Source organism: Pteropus medius, unplaced genomic scaffold, assembly GCF_902729225.1.
Source record: "Pteropus medius unplaced genomic scaffold, Ma_sr-lr_union100, whole genome shotgun sequence".
Taxonomy (NCBI): domain Eukaryota; kingdom Metazoa; phylum Chordata; class Mammalia; order Chiroptera; family Pteropodidae; genus Pteropus; species Pteropus medius.
Window position 1 is genome coordinate 2,699,908 of NW_024349798.1, and position 16,551 is coordinate 2,716,458.

At 52.3% G+C, this 16,551-nt stretch overlaps 1 protein-coding gene across 2 annotated transcripts in view; it reads right to left on the reverse strand.

Moving 5' to 3' along the window:
• Nucleotides 1-143: 143 nt before the first annotated feature.
• The window catches only part of AXIN1 (axin 1), a 54,009-nt gene continuing 37,601 nt past the window's right edge, over nucleotides 144-16,551 (reverse strand). The window contains exons 5-11 of one of the 2 annotated variants that reach the window (XM_039884704.1): nucleotides 14,126-14,263; nucleotides 9,305-9,834; nucleotides 8,496-8,666; nucleotides 6,256-6,501; nucleotides 3,958-4,065; nucleotides 2,004-2,171; nucleotides 144-1,050 (exon numbers count right to left, since the gene is read on the reverse strand). In XM_039884704.1, coding sequence (XP_039740638.1) covers nucleotides 924-1,050; nucleotides 2,004-2,171; nucleotides 3,958-4,065; nucleotides 6,256-6,501; nucleotides 8,496-8,666; nucleotides 9,305-9,834; nucleotides 14,126-14,263 — 1,488 coding nt within the window. In that variant the 3' untranslated portion in view covers nucleotides 144-923. The remainder of the gene's footprint in view (nucleotides 1,051-2,003; nucleotides 2,172-3,957; nucleotides 4,066-6,255; nucleotides 6,502-8,495; nucleotides 8,667-9,304; nucleotides 9,835-14,125; nucleotides 14,264-16,551) is intronic. The other variant, XM_039884705.1, reaches the window with a different exon arrangement.

Here is a 16,551-nt window from a genome sequence, read left to right on the forward strand (position 1 = left end):
GTGACTTCTTTTGCTGCCAGTGCCTGACATGAGCCATATGTAGCCAGGCTAGAGGAGACAGGCCACACGAGCTGGAAGCTGACCGAGAATGGTGTACCCACCCACCAGGCCCACCCACAGAAGACCAGTGACTCCACAGCAGGGAAGGTTCAAAAACGGTTTTATTTCATTATTATCCAAGTACCTTTGAAAAGATAATTGTACAAGTCAGCGCATGAAAAATGGGCTGAGGGCAGCCCCCTGCTGGCCCTAGCCTGAGAAATGTACATATTTACATGGGCCCTTAGAAAGGAGGGGCCCAGGACCCGCTGAGCCAGCGCTGTGGAAACTGAGGATGGAGAGGGGACAACGAGGTGCCCCGTCACCGGATCCACACAGTGGCAGGCAAGAGACAAGCTGTGTTGAAGGCACTCGGTGACATGTACAATTTAAAGGCCCCCTAGGGCCCCCTGTACCCTGGGCCTGGGCTGGTCCTGACCAGGGCAGGGCATAGTGGGTGAGTCCAGGAGGAAGAAGCAGAGCCTGTGGTATCAGTGCCCGGCAGAGAGGCAGTGGGCGGGTGCGGGGGGTGGGGGATGGCCCATAGTTAGCAGCAGGGGGCCACTGGGGAGGGTCATCAAGGCAGCCCCATCGTGGGCTCTCTGCGTCGGGGAACTCTCAGAGTATTGCTGTGGAGGAGTGGATGGGGCCCCCTCCTCACCAGCAGCAGGACAGACGCCTGTGGGACCACTCAGCAGGATCCCCGCTACTTGGACACAGATGGACCAAAGGGGTGGGTGGCAGCCCCAGCCTGACACCAGGAGCTGTGTGTCTGCACACATGTGAGAGCACCTGACATGCCACAGCCCTTCCAGGCTCTCAGTGTGGCTTCTCCCACCGCCACTAACAAGGGCCCAGCCTGATGCAGAGGCCAGGCCTGTCCATCAGTCCACCTTCTCCACCTTGCCGATGATCTTCTCCTCGAAGACAGGCAGGACGGCCTCGTCTTCCCGAACCTCCTCAAACACCACTCCACAGTCAAACTCGTCACTCACTTTCTTAAAGTAGTATCTGGGGGACGCGGGTGAGGAAGGGAATGAGAACAGATGATAGCCTGTCCACTCCTTTCCTCCCCACGCCCCCACATCCTCAGGATCTCCCAACTTCCTAGCCTGGCGGCCCCACACATATACAACACTTGGCAATCACGCTCCAGACATGCACAGGGAACACAAGCTGGTTCTGCCTGGTGCCTGTTTGCTGGACAGCTGACAGTGAACAGCACAGTGACCACATGTGGGGTCCCCTGGCCTCTCGAGTGCTGTAGGGGAGAAGTGGGCAGCTTCGGCATTTCTGTTTCCTAAGAGTTGAGCCTGTCATCTCCATCGGGGTGACATGCCCCGACTAAGGCCCAAGCAGAAGCCGGTGGAGCTGGGGCCCTTCTCTAGTAGCCACACTTTCCAAAGGGTGCTTTCTTGCTATTTAGAGATAGAGGAAACCATCCACTAGAGGCCGCTGTGGGCTGATCCCAGCTGAGACCCTATCTGCCCCCTGCTCCTCCCATGGTGCTCACTCAGGAGCCTCCATTGCCTGGCTGGCAGGGCCAAGCAGCCCATGGCTAACTCTGAGAAAGGGGGGCCTTGGACCCTGGGAAAGAGGACCTGGCTTCTCCATCTAGTAAAATGGCTGAATTGAAGCTGGAGACGAGGCTAACCCAGGTCAGAACAGCATGGAGACTGACAGACCACTGTGTTTGGGCCTGTTTCCCCCCCTTTAAAATGAGGACCATCCAGACCCCTCAGTTGGCCTAGAGGCCCCAGTCACGTGGCACTGGGAGTCAGGGCTGGGAGCCACATTGCACACAACAAGGGGTTCTCGCCAATAGCTCAGGGTTGGATAAGTGGGTAAGTGGGAAACAAGGATTAGATGGGATGAGAACAGGGTGAAAACAGGGCACATAGCAAACAATACTACCTCCTGGACAAGGCACCTCCTTACCACAGACCCCAGCCCTTTACTCTTACCTATAGTTGCCTTTCTTGGTCAGCAGCTCCTTGAACTGGCCCAGGGTGACTGCACGGCCCCTCACCAGGGTCCGGTAGGGGATGGGCTCCCCACAGAAGTAGTAGGCCACAACGATGCTATCGCAAGGCTGGGTGCTCCCACTGCCCGCCTTCCTCTGTGATTTTGTCCTGGAGGCAGAGATGCAACGGTGATTCCTGGGCTCTGGGTTCCACAGGGAACCCCTCAATGGACCTCAGGCTTCAAGCTCTCAGTAAACGACAGGGCAGGGCCTGAAAGGATGAGCTGTAACACACTCAGAAATGCCACGCATCCACAGGACCCTAGGCCTAACACACCCATACAGCTCCATCCACTTCTGGGGGCCTTTGACCCACATGGTGTCTCAACACAGGGTTCCAGTTCTGCACCAAACCCACACACCGAGACACACAGCGCAGACGCCAGCTCATCTCTCACCATCGTGCCTGTCTCACATCTGCACAGTGCCGAGGCTTGCCTGCCTCCCTCCTCTACCCATCGGAAAATCCAAGGTCTCACTGTGGCCTGAGCTGCCTGGTAGGTAGTACCCCTGACCCAGACCACGTAAAAGTGGGCCAGCAGGGCTGGAACTCACGGTGGATGCCTCTACCTGCTTCTTAAGGTGGCTGGGCCACTGGAACCAACACAGCCTCCACTTCTAGGTTGAGCTATACTGCTTATACCTTAGTAAAGCTTAAAGCCCCAAACTTCAAAAACATCTGTAGGCCAAGGATCGGACAAACGTAACTGTGACAGATCTTGAAATGGACCTGCCCCACAGAAGAGAGTTTGTCAAAAGAGACCAGAGGCAGCAAACAGTCAGACTTCTAGAGAGGGGTGTGAAGCCAACGCCATCTCCTGCCCAGGCTGGGATAGGACCTCATCCTGATGGGCGCTGAACAGATACTCTGTCTGGGACAGGCGGCATTCGCTCTGCCCCGCAGTGTCCCTGGTCCCTGTGACTGCTCTGGAGCTGCCCGGGTACATGTGAATACAGCCCTCAGCCCCCACCAGCTGGGCGAGGCAGAAAGCCTCCTGCACCAGTGTCACGTCGGGAAGGCTACCTGAGCTCATAGTGAGCCCTTTCCTCTCTGGGGACCCTCCCCTCCCTGGCATCCCTGGGTACACACTGTTGTCACCTCATCCATGTGGCTGTCCATCACTCGCGCCAGGCCTCCCTGGCACCTGCTTTCCTTCCCTCAGTCCCGCAACCTCTAACCCAGCTTGTCCTGGGAGCCTGCCTCAGGCAGGGGTGGGGGTCCCGTGTTGGCTTGTTCTCTACAGAAGAAGAGTCCCTGCTCCTGCAGGGGCCACTCTTGAGGAGTGACCTGGTGGGGAAGCTCTAGGCCAGCTGGCATTGTCTGGAATAAGCCTGGAATAAGGCTGGTGAGGTGGGGGATCCCTTTTTGCTCTGTCTTGAGCAAAAGCACAGGAATAGGGCACTGCCTGCATGTGGCCTGCAGTTCACTAAATGCCCACCCTGCTCCACGTGTACCTGAGGAGCAGACACAACCCACATGAGAACAAAGCCAGGCTCGCTGTGCACACAGCATCTGGACACACAAGCACCACAGGAGCCGACGCTTTCAGTCGGCAGCGTGTCGGGAATCACGGCTGCAGCCCCGACCCTGTCAAGTCCCAAGGCCTGGCTGGGAAGCTCAGGAAAGTAAAGGCAGGCGGGAATGTGTGGCCAGAGTGGAAGAGGCAGAGTGGACCTTCCCTCTGGCCTGTTGGTCATTTGCCACCACGTGGACAGTCAGCATCCCCTTTGACGGAGAGACAGGAAGGAAAGGCCTGCACACGGCTGGCAGCCCCAGCTCTTCCAGTGCAGTGCCCGGGCTCCCGCCCTGGGAACAGCTGCTGCTCCTCGGGACCTGGCCCACAGCGCGGGCTGGGCAGGCGTTGCAGGAGGACCCGCGCGGGGCACGCACGTACTCTGTCTCGGAGAGCTCCATGTCGGACACCGCTGGCACCACGCTCAGCACGGGCGTGCACGCCGGCCTGATGCAGGAGCGCCCCCGCTGGATGACCTCCTGCACATACCTAGGGAACAACCGCGTCAGTGAGCCGCACAGGTCTGGGCAGGGCCACCTCCACACTCCAAGGTGACAACTGGGTGACAGACAGCAGGCGGAACACAGACTCCCCAAGAGGGTCCATCACTACCACACAAGGCTCCCACTGTGTGTGACAGGCAAGACACCAAACCCCTTCTTGAGCGGTGGAGCATCAGAATCAGTCAAGAAACGGATGTTGCCTTCTTATTCAGAGTTCTCAGGTTCCTCGTTTGGTCAGAGCCCTTGGGGAACCCCTCATCTGAGGTGCTAAGATTCTGTCACTTCATCCACACTTAGAGGACCTGCCTCTGGCTTCCTCCCTCTGGGTGCAGCTCTTCCCACTTGGTGCTGACATAGGTCCGGGTCCTGCAGAGTGGTCACTGCTCCGTCCGAAGCAAGCAGAGTCCTGTCCCTGGGCTCTCTGCCCAGCGGATTCTCTCCAAGTGTCCATCCACCCTGAGCATGCGCTCTGCAGCCCTGACAGAGATTTCTGCTCTGACCAACCTTGGTGAGGGTCACCCCATGAGGAGCTCAGGGAGGCCCAGAACACCCACTGCCACCTTCAGACCTTTGCTCTGTGGCCATTTACAAAAGGCCCATGTGCTCAGGACTGACGACATGTAGAGCTAGCAGAGTCATTGGCCAATTCTGCCCAGCGGATTCTCTCCAAGTGTCCATCCACCCTGAGCATGCGCTCTGCAGCCCTGACAGAGATTTCTGCTCTGACCAACCTTGGTGGGGGTCACCCCATGAGGAGCTCAGGGAGGCCCAGAACACCCACTGCCACCTTCAGACCTTTGCTCTGTGGCCATTTACAAAAGGCCCATGTGCCCAGGACTGACGACATGTAGAGCTAGCAGTCATTGGCCAATACACCACAGGTGACTCACCCCCAAAACACAAGTCACAGACAGCCACTGGCCAGACAGAATGCACTGTTGTGAGGGGCCAGCAGAGTACTGGCAGGAAGAGGGGACGTGAGCCCTGTCCCCAAGAGATCGAGGCAAAAATGAAGTCCCAGGAAGCCCCTGGCAGAGGGAAGAGCTTCCATTCTCACATCGCGGCCTCTCCCCAGGCCACCCTCCACTGCCCTGTCTGCCTCTCGGTATGGGCCTCCTGCAAAGAGCTGGCTGGCTCTTGCTGACTGAATAAGATCACAGGGTGAGACAGTTATCTGTAAACATGGTCAGCTTCAATGACCCAGAGAGACACATTCATGTTTTCACCTGTACCCGACGAGATGGACATTAGGGAGAGTCCGCACCCTGACATCTGCTTCCCCAGAGGAGCAATGCCCCCCACACAGTGAGACCCATAGAAAGCAGGATCAAACACCAGATGACAGAAAACTTGGCGAGGAGCGCCAATAATGTCTTAGAAACAGTGGCCACAATGCCATGTCCTGGTGAGAACTACAGATTCCAGGCCTCCTGATCACCTGGGGATTCCAATGAACCAGCACGTCCAGGAAAAGTGGCCTCAAGGGCCAGCTAAAAGGGTCAGGGAAGCCACATTCTGGCCTAGAGAGACCTGCCACCCACAAGGGAGTGGTACCCATGCTCCTCAGAGAGCGAGAACAGAGTCTGGCCTGAGGACACGGTGGTAGCAGGTCAGGCCACTCTGCTTTCTGAGACCAAACAGGGCCAAGTAAAGAGTGGCTGTGAGACCCGAGGTGTAGGAGAATTTTATACCTCACCTATTTCAGCACTGTTTACCATCCTACCTGCAAATGGCACTGTTTAGGGTTCCCTTTTGTGTGGCTGTGAATGAAGGCAGCCAGGACCCCAGGACCAAATTCTCTGAGCTTAGTCTGTACAGGAGCTAGTAGTGACCTGACTGTACAACCTCCAGTTGTTTCATGTCATGAAGAGGACCCTGTGGCCTCCCACAAAGACCCGGGTGAGTGCACGCTCACAAAGCAGAGCAGGTGTGATCAGGGGAAAGACATCCTTTCCTCCCCAGAAAAATAGTAATGACCATTTGCCCTCCCAGCCCCTGGTCACACAGCAGGGTCATGTGGAAGGAAGTGGAAGGAAGAAGCCAGTACTGCCAGTGGGTGCCCAGCATGACTCTATGTGTAAACTTTAGGCCTTGGGAGCTCCACCCCAAAGCGGAGCCATGGCACCTAGAGAAGCTCTGACAGGAGCCAGCCCTGCTCTCCCCGATGGCCCTGTACCTCTGCTTCGAGGGCAACTTGCTGGCTCTCTTCTCTTCCTCCTCCAGACGCCTTCGGGCCTCCTCCAGCTGGGTCAGAGGGTTGGGGGCTGGGTTGGGTGGCATTGTGGGGTCTTGAATGAAGAGATGAGAGGGCTGGACGGAGTTCCGGAGCTGAGCGCTGACCCAGGGGTGTACAGCCCCAGGACGCTCAATGGACAAGGGCCTGGAGCTCTCGTGGGCCTGCTGTTTCTTCACCCCAGAAGACCTTTGGGAGCAAAAGAATAGACATGGCAGCACCTAAACACCCAGGGCCACAGGCAGGCATCAGGAGCTGGGCAGGAGCCGGCAGAGGCTGAGTGTGGCATTGACTCCTGGACACCTGGGGCAGGAGTGCTTTCGTGTCCCTGGCCATCAGAAGCCACGTGAACTTCAGCAATTTCCTCCTATCTCACATGACAGGAACATTCCTTTCTTATGCACCTTTTTAAACTAATTTTTAACAATTTTATTGAACCATAAATCATATTCTATACACAGACTTTTTTAAAGAAAATTTTTACTGTTTTTAAAAATGTTTTGATATTAAAATAAATGCTCTTGGTGAAAAACTGAAATATGTAAAAAATTCAAAGAAAAAATAATCTATAATATCACAATTTAGAAATAGCCACTCTCAGAATATTGATTTCCTTCTCCATTAAAAATAATTAACACACTAGGCAAAATTCTAAACATAATTTTTCCCCCCTGGATGTGGTGTGAAGCCTCTTTGCTGTTAAACATTAAGAATGTGCTTTACGCCTGTGTCACACGACATTTCTCGACCACTGAATAGAATCAAGTGAAAATGTCAGCCTCTCTCAGCTACAGCTGAGGGGGTCTCAGCACCAGGAGCAGAAATGACCGAACCCAAGAGGGCTCCCTTGGAAGTGGGTTGGTCCAGTGCTCTCATGATACCAAAACTGCCCAACGAAAGGTACCCCGAGGGAGGTAGGCTCCTCCTCCTAAAAAGCCCTACAAGGTCAGCCCCAGGGAGACCTTGGCCCGCATCTCCCCACCCCTCCACCTCCTCAGCCTCCAATACCCCCATCTCCTCAACCCTCTCATCTCTCCACCTCTCATTATTCCCTGTCCCCCACCTCTCCACCTCCCTGCCCTCAGACACCCCCAGCCCACCTGCCTTATGTAAGAACAGCAAAGGCAGAGGCCCCATGGCCTCCAGACTCTAGAGAAGCCGGGAAGGCCTGGTGAAGACACTAAAGGCCATAATTTAAAATAGCCCATCTGACGGCAGGAGCCTCCGGAACCTGGGAGGTTATTTTTAGATGTGCCTCACGCTTTAGCCACAGAAACCTGCCGTTTGGTGTGGGAGGACCAGCTGGGAGAGACCCTTTCCTCGTGAAAACCCACAGGAGAGAAATCCAGGTATGTCAAGAATCTACCCCACTCCAACCAGAGAAGGAGAGGGGACCCATGAGAGGCCCCCTCACTAGAACAGGCTTTGTGGCCAAAAAAAGGTCTGGATGCTAGGGATAGGCTTGTTCCCAGGGTCAAGCTCACCTGCCTCACACACACATTCAGCCCTCTCCAACGATGGGCAAATCCCACCAGTCCCGGACCTGAGGTTCCTGGGTATCACTAGCATCTGGCTAAGCCCTATCTAAGCCAGCCCTGTCCACCCTACAATGGACCGACCTGTGTAGGATAATCCAGAGTTCAGAGGGATGCAGACTAAATGAGACCCTTCCCCCGCCAACCACTGAGGGGGCGACCAGGTGCAAACACAGAAGGTTTCTCCCACAGCCCCATCTGGAGTGGCAGTTAGGTGCCTGCTTCACTTCCCTGGTGCCTTAGGTCATTCTCACACGGAGGTGCCACTGCCCCAGAAATAACCTTGTGAGAGCAGCTATGTGACAGCAAGCCCCTTCTTCGGTGGTGGGGCAGCAGCAAGAGGAGCTCACAGAGGCATGGTGACTTTAGACTGATCTCACCAGCGGGCACTCCTGCCCAGGACACTGACGCTACATCCAGGACCCCACCCCATCACAGGCCCACACAGAGCAGGCATCAACAAGCTCACGCTGCAATGGGTTGGACCTGATTCCTTTCAATTCTCGCTTCCACTGTACATGGTTTGCAGTAAGACAGTGGGTGGGGCCATGCCACACCATGAAGGACACTGGCAAAGTAGCTCTAAAGGCTTGCCAGCCGGTTGTGCACACCTGTGCCCACTCCCCCAGGACACCAGGTGCTGCTTACCCGTGGCCGGCTTTCCTGTGCCTACTGATCTCTTTCTCCCCCTCAATGATCCACTGCATGATCTTCTGATTCTTCTCTGCATCCTCTGAGGAGCCTGGCACCTCGGTGCTGGCACTCTTCCCAGACTCGGCTTTCTTAGCATTTCTTTTGGAAGTCGTGCCGGCCTTCCCGCTGCAAAAGCAAGACCTGGGAGTCACCCACTGACTTTACCTGGCTCGTCACTGAACAGCTGGCCACCTGTGCTCCAAACCCTGCACTACCCCCTGAACATGAAGGCCTTGACCAAGTGGCGTGTTCTAGCGGCCTCTGCCCCAGCTCTGTGGGGTTGTCTGGAGTTTGTTTCAGGTGACTCCATGGCAGGAAGTGAAGGAAAGAGTCCAGGAGGCACTGGCTGGGAAAGCTAAGCCACAGGTCAGCTGCGGCTCTTGTACTCTGTCCTCTCAGCCCAGGTCACCTGCCTGGGTGAGGTACCAAGGGCCCAGCCAGTCCTCACCCAGACACCTCCCTTAGAAATGGTTCTCTATCCAACCACACTTCAAGAATGGAGCTTTAGCCAGCTCAGCAGCCCAGGCGGAGGCCTGGCAGCTGAGCTTCTAGAAACCACATGCCTGTAGTGTCTGTAGCTGACCTTGGTTTAAAGAGGAATTTTGGCCTAGAAAACCCAAACAAAATACACAGGAGACACGGCTTCTCACTGTGACTCCTTCCTCCCTGGGAAGACACCCATACCCCTCATAGACACAAGCCACGAGACAAAGGAACCACAGTCCTGAACCCAAAGTGCAGCTTGGGCCACCACAGACACTCACCTGTAGGCCAGGCTGTCGCTGGCATTGGGGGCAGCGCCCACACTCTCCAAGTGGCTTCGGGGCTTGGCCACATGGCTGTGCAGCTCTAGACCCCAAGCGAAGCTGCTCTGGACCCGGCGGACAGCCTCGGTCTCAGCCTGCTCCTTGGGCCTGGCCACACCGTGGTGGCTATGGTGGTGGCTGTGCCTGTGAATGTGCAGGCCGGCTGCCTCGAGCTTCACCCCTGACTTGGGTGCATGCTTACCATGCCCCAGGGCTGTGCCCCCAAGCACCCCTGACATTTTGGGCATGTGCGCGCTGTCAGGGGATCGGTGGCCTGGCCCTGGTGACTGGCAGCCGGGAGTCCTCATGACCCGTTGCACATGTTCATCCAGGATACTCTCAGGGTTCTCCTCATGCGCATCCCGCAGCCCCACACAGCCCACATCTGAATAGCGGGGTGGGAAGTGGTGCCAGGCCGGGGCTGAAGGCAGTTTGTGACTGGCCCCTGGCGGGGCAGAAGAAACATCGCCATCCTCACCTTCTTCCTCCTGTAGGGACAAGGCCGCATGTCACCTTGGCACGAGCTGCACCAAGGAACCCTCACACTTGGGGAAACAAATAAACCACCACCAAAGAAACAGGAAGCCTGGCTGTGCTGCGTGCTGGGGGTCGGGAGCTCTGAGCCTAGGAGGAGGCAGAGCCAGGGGAGGTGCCGAAAGTGCTGCCTGACTCTCGGACGGCTCCTTTTCTGTCCCTGATGATCTCTGAGAGTAGGTGGCTCACAGCAGACTGTGCTATAGGACAGGGCACAGATGGGATGAGGACAGGGAGCTGTTCAAGTATGCAAGGACATGCGACCGCTATGCACCAATGATTCAGAGAACACAACACCAGTGATGGTCCAGACCACAGAGAAACTAAACTAAACTCTGCACTGGTTTAGCTTTCTTTTATGTTTCTCAATAAAGGTTTTGTTGAATTTCAGGTAAATTTTCCTATTCCTCAATTTTACTGTCATTTTCCATTATATTTTCAAAAGGAATATCACCCTTGTACAAAAGAGCTCTTGGTTTTTATTTATCTTGCTGTGTTTCTTGACAAATTCTAATATGAAATTAACTGAATTTCATTCAATTCTTTAAGTTAACATAACTATATCTGTAAACATAAACATCTGATCACTTTAACTCCAAAAGATACATCTCATATTTATTTTCTCATCTTGTTGAATTATCCAAATCAGAATGATGTTGAGTAAATTTGGTAATAACTGAAAAAGCAGGTGATTAAGCTACCCCTGAACTTTTAATATAAACAGACTGCCAGAAGTTTCTCACTAATGCAAAAGGATCTAAATGTTATTAGAACAGGTATCAGCTGTGGGCATCTTGATCAGTGTTCAGGGTAGAAAAAGGCACTGAAGAAGATAGAGGGTGAGAGAAGGGGATGGACAGACAGAGGGTGAAAGCGCACCCACTTCTGGGCACAGCTTGGAACCACCTCAGCAGAGACTCGGATCCTGGGCTCTCACATCCATTCCATGTTCCCAGCCTGACCCCTTTGCATTGCAGGACTGAGGGACCAGGGACTCAGGACTTCGCTGGGTGGGGGGAATCTTCAGTGTACTGAAAGTCTTTAAACCATTTATCCCCTAAGGCAGGAGCCAGCAGGAGAGAACCTCTGAATCCCCGAGAAGTGGTGGTGGGCAAACCTTGGGCTGAGATCCAGTTGTTCTTAATAGCTCTACATATGTAGGAATTCAATTTTAGGGTTTTGAAATATTACAGATTTACATAACTGTTCAGCTAATAATTTTCTTCTTTGCTTCCATTTTCTAAATTTTATAATGAAAGTTATTTAAAAATTCTACAGTTATTCCTTTTAGAAAAGGACTATCATTTATAGCATGATTTACTTAGATTACAAAATTACAAACAATAACTAAGATTGCACTACCAGCTGCTGGGCAGTGTGCCACACCTGAGGACTGAGGGACTCCTGTGGGAGCAAACCTGCTGGAGCAGCTACAGGCCTGAGAATGTGACCTGTAGTCCTGGTACTCATGTCCAGAGACCATCACAGGCCACCTGAGCTTGAAGAGCTGTGTGCCTGCCAACTAGTTCTTGAATTGATAATGGAGAAATACAAGAGGCTGTTCATTTGAACATTTCTGTCAAAGAACACCATTGGATCTTTGCAGCTGGGTCCAGCTCCTCTTCTAAGAGCTGGTGGTGTCTCTAGGGATAGCCACCATGCACCTGCCAGGGACACCACAAAGAGAAAATCATCTAAAACTGAGACATCAGAAAAACATACTGAATACCCACAGCCACAGCTGCCTTCACAATGTCTCGCCCAAAATGTTGCCCTGCCAGGACCACAAGCATGCCCAGCCACTGAACCAAGATGAAAAACCTGACAGAACAATTACAACAGCTCAATTCTATAGCAAAAAGGTAGTAAATTCTTTCTTTCTTAGACTTCTTTTACAAAATGTTACACACATTATTTCATGAGCACATTTGTTTTAAGGGTTGTTAACCGTGACATGCTCAGGGCAACCCTCACACAGAGAGCCAGTGCCCATGGAAATGCTGTGCTAAACAAACGAAGAGGCCAGCTTTGTCATAACACACAAACTGGGAGTTAGCTCCTGCTAAAATATTCCATATTTCATGGTGATTCTGTTCCCCGTATTTGTTTGTCTAGAGAAGGCTTCTAGAATGTGGAAACTATGCCCCTAACTACTCCTTCAGTTACTCAATTAGGCCCCTAACGGACCCGGCTAGCCTTGGTGAGTGCACACCCAGTGTCTTTGGCTCTCACCAGATGGCTTGACCGTGACCCGGCTCCTGAGAGCCACTTCCTCCAGACCAACAAAGTCTTATCCTCGCCCTCACTAGCACGCAGCATGGTGGGTACCCTGTCAAGTGCCCTTGGGCAGATCACTGAACCATAGCGACTATGGGGAGGATAGCTGGTCAGCTTCCCCAAGCTGGCACCTGCTCTACCCACGTGAGGGTTGCCCAATCACCATGAAGAAGGGAGAGGATGCTGGTAAGAAAATTTTACGTGTGTGCACAGCGCTTAAAAATACTTTCATGCAAATTTCTTCCTGGAGAGTACCTCCATCTGGCTATTTATCTCACTCTCAGGTCTGCCTTCCTGGTACCTGCCATGAATCTCAGGTACTGACATGCTATTTGAAATCTGCCTGCTGTCTCGACATGAAGGAAAGATGGGGGGAGCCAGGTCCTTTGGTTGGAAGCTGGGCATCATGAAAAGGATCTATAGAACCCAGGATAGCAGTTGCAGGGTGTAGCCAGCAGGACTCCCTGCATGCGATGTCAGGGTGGGCAGAAAAGGAGACCACCAGGTGTGATCATCTGCCATGCTCCGCGTTTACACTTCTGGCAGTGTCTCCAGACTTCAGGTGCACACAACTCACCTGGGGACATGTAAAGTGAGAGAGGAGGCCCTTCTCGAGGGGTTCTAATAGGATCTGAGAAGGGCTCAATTTCCATATTTCAAATTGGAACTTCAGTGATTGGATGGAGAAATAATTCCTTCAAGAAACAGCACATTTTTGAGTTTCAGGTACTGGGCATAAAATATTGAGAAGAGAAGGGAAGACACCCACTTACTTGACAGTGACCATTCCAGCAGAGAATTCCTACCTGCTAAGAGAAAAGCAAAGGCCTGTCTGCCAGTGACACCGAGGCCCACGGCATTCAGGAAGGACTGCGTTCAATGACCTCAGTGAATAAAGTTCAATAAGCTATAAAGTACAAAGCGCACAGGGAAGGCCTCGCTCCAAGAGCACACTTGTTACCAATGTCTCGGCAATGAAGCCCCTGAATGTGTGTGGAAATGAATCTTATAGAATGATACCCACAACAAAAGCAAGGTATCTCTTCAGCAGTTACGGGCAGAAAAGCATTAAAGTAAATGAATGAAAGTTATTATGAAATCTCTTAGCACTCAACATTTCATCAGGCGAGGCTACAGGTCAGAAGACAAAATAAACAGAAGCCTACAGCCAAACCTAAAACCACTCTACACTCTGAGGTGATAAGTGTGAGCTACTGGTCCCTCCTGTCATACGCATGCTCTGCTCCAGACACATGCCCATAGCCCAGGACCCAGTAGTGCTCGTGAGGGGCCTCCATCTACCAGGACTCAAGGGAAATTTCAGCTCTACATGCCAAGGGGGCATGCAGGATGTAGGGGACTTGGCCAGAGAGGGAGGCATGCTCACATGTGGGGTTAGACGTTCAGCTCGGAGGGGCTCAGCAGAGAGGAATGAGCCTGGGGCATGGAGGGGAGGATAGGAGGAAAGAGACTGGGCCTGGGGTGAACAGAGAGGCTGGTAAGTCTACACTTAGGACATGCCCAAACACCGAGCTGAGCCAATGTTGCCTCAGTGTGACAACTACTTCAGGGACAAATGCTGAGAGTTGTCAGCTTCCCTCTTAACTGCCTTTCTACAACGGGTTGGAACAGGAATTCCAACCCCAGCATCCCAGGGCCACTGCTCTGACATGTGCTGGCTGCTCCTTAGGCCGAGGCTCAGTGCCCCGCCCACAGGGACCTTCTCCCCAGGAGACAGCCCAGGCTGGGAACAAAGGGTGGGTGGCTTCAGAGGAGGCAAGTGTGATAAGAGAATGTACCTTGGCCAGCCATCAAGATGGGTCAAAGCATGTCAGGAACCAGCATGTGGTCAAGAAGGGAGAAGGGGGCTCTGGGAGCCCCTGGAGGGAGCCCCTTGGGGCCTGAAGTTGTAATAAAATAACTCAGAGACCGAGATATGCATGGCCTCCCCAACTCAGGCCTACTCACCATCCGCACACGCTTCAGCCGCTCCTCCAGCTTCTCCTCGGCCTCCCGCGTCCGCTGCACGGCCTCCAGGCGGTGGATGAGCTCCGCGGCAAACTTCTGGGGCTCCACACGGATTTCCTTTGGCATTCGGTAAGTACGCTGTAAGGAGACACCCTTGATTAGCCGGCCACACACAGCTTCGAATTATCATCCTCTGTGCCAAGGTGGGGCTCAAGAACTTTTGGGGTAAGAGAAAGTAACATCTGAAATCTGCGTTTTATTTTAAAGTATTTACTTTTCCCCCTTTGATTTGGGAATCAACGTCCTTTTCTTATCAAACTAAATCTCTCCCTCACCCAGCAATGATTCAGAGGTGAGAATGGAGCACTAACTCCCACTGCTACATAATCAGAGACACTGACTGAGCGAGGTAGAACTTGGTTTCCTGAGGTCAGGTCATCAAGGCAGAGGCCAGCAGGGTCTTGTGAGTGTGCCCTGTACAGACGGCCTCCCAGCCTGACCCAAAGAAGGGCTTATACACGACTGGCCAGCCTGAGATCCAGTGAGGCCTGGGGTCTGAGCAGGTCGAGTTGAAAAGACCACTGAGGAGAGAGAGGTGGGAGACAGCCCACAACATGCTTGCAGGACCAACCTGTTCCCTGCAGTGCCCAACACGCACACAAGAGGGCAGCAGCTCCTGGTGCTTAGGTATGCGCAGACCAGGCTCCATCCCAGGAATGGGGGACATAAAATTCAGGATACAAGAAAAAATCAGGAGAAAGGTAGGACCATGGAGGACTTTACTTTTCAGAGAATAAAATTTTGCAATGTATTTTATAGTGAAACATCGTATAACTATTTTGGGGGAGGGTAGCTTTATTTTAAATTTCAAATTCAAGACTGTTGCAAGAATAGCACAAGAACCCGTCTAACCTTCACCCAGATTCCCCAACTGCTGACATTTCTCTCACACTGTCATTCTCTCTCACATACACATATACAATGCACATGTGAGCATACACAGACACAAACACACCCTTCTCTGAGCCGGTCAAGAAAAAGGGAGTAAACACATGATGCCTGTTTACTCTTAAATGTTTTAGAATGTATTTATGAAAAACCAAGGGCATTCTTGTAACTACTACAGGACAATTAAGACAAAAAAAAAAAAAAAAATCCTGATATTTTTTACCTTATTAGCAGATCTTATTCTAATTTCACCAGCTGTCCCAATAATAATGTCCTTTACAGAAAACATGTTTTAAAAATCTAAGCCACCAAGGTCTAAGTGAGGGAGGGCCTGGAGGGGCCTCGAATGAGGCAGGAGGCAGACAGTGAAGGAGGAAGGTAGCCTAGGGACAGGGTGGCACACAGGACTCCTCTCTGACCTCTGTGGGTGAAGAAGAGTGGCTGTTTAGAACCCTAGCCTTCAGACGTGGAGCCAGATGAGGAGGAAAGACGTAGAGTGAGGGAGAGGCCTGAGTTTCGCATTTCTTTTGTCAGATTCATTCTTAAGTAATTTTTCTTTTTGATGCTACTGAGAATGGAATTGTTTTCTTAAGTTCATTTTTAGGTTGTTCACTGTTTCACTACTGGTATAGAAAATATAATTAGTTGATTTTTGTATACTGATCTTGTATTATAAACCTTTCTGTATGTTGCTGGATTCAATTTGTTAGTATTCTGTTGAGAGTTTTGCTTCTACTTTTATTTTCTTTGGTTTATTACTTTATTTTCCTCCATACTCTAGGTATAGTTATGTCATTATATTTTAGTTTTCTTACTAATAAAGGTAGGTATGCCCGTTAGTGGGCTCTGGCATGGTCTCAACTCTGCCTACCATTTCTCAATTACAAAACAGAAAAAGATAGTACCTAATAATTCAGAAACATTTAAGATTAGGTAAGAAAGTTACGTGAAGAGCTCAGAAACAAACGTCCACATGTGTGGCTGATGTTCACCACCATGGATTCAGAGGTGGCCGCAGAAATGTCTGAGGGGCCCGGAGAGGGAAGGGGACTGAGGACAAATCCAGGACACAGACCAATGCTTCAGGGATGGTAAAAGTTGGTGTGGAAGACACGAGGGTGTTCAACACCAGGCAAGGGGTTATCCCGGAACTGAGGAAGCCAGACACAAGAAGGAGGGGCAGTCAAGGCATCCAGTGCTTCTAGAAGGTCCTGGGAAAGAAGCCTGGGAAAGAAGGTAGACATGAATGGCGAGCCCAAGAGGATTGGGCAGTGGGAAGACCCTGGAAAAAGTCTTTGCAGGTGGGGCATCTGAACAGACAACAGAGGCCAGTTCTTATGCAGGATGGCCCAACTTGGGCTGTGTTCTAATGACTTCCCCGGCAGGAGGCCCAGGGGCCGCCAGGTTCTACTCACTGTCCTTGCAGGGGCAGTGTCCATCTATCTGTCCCATCACTGATGACAACGCCTGACCACTGA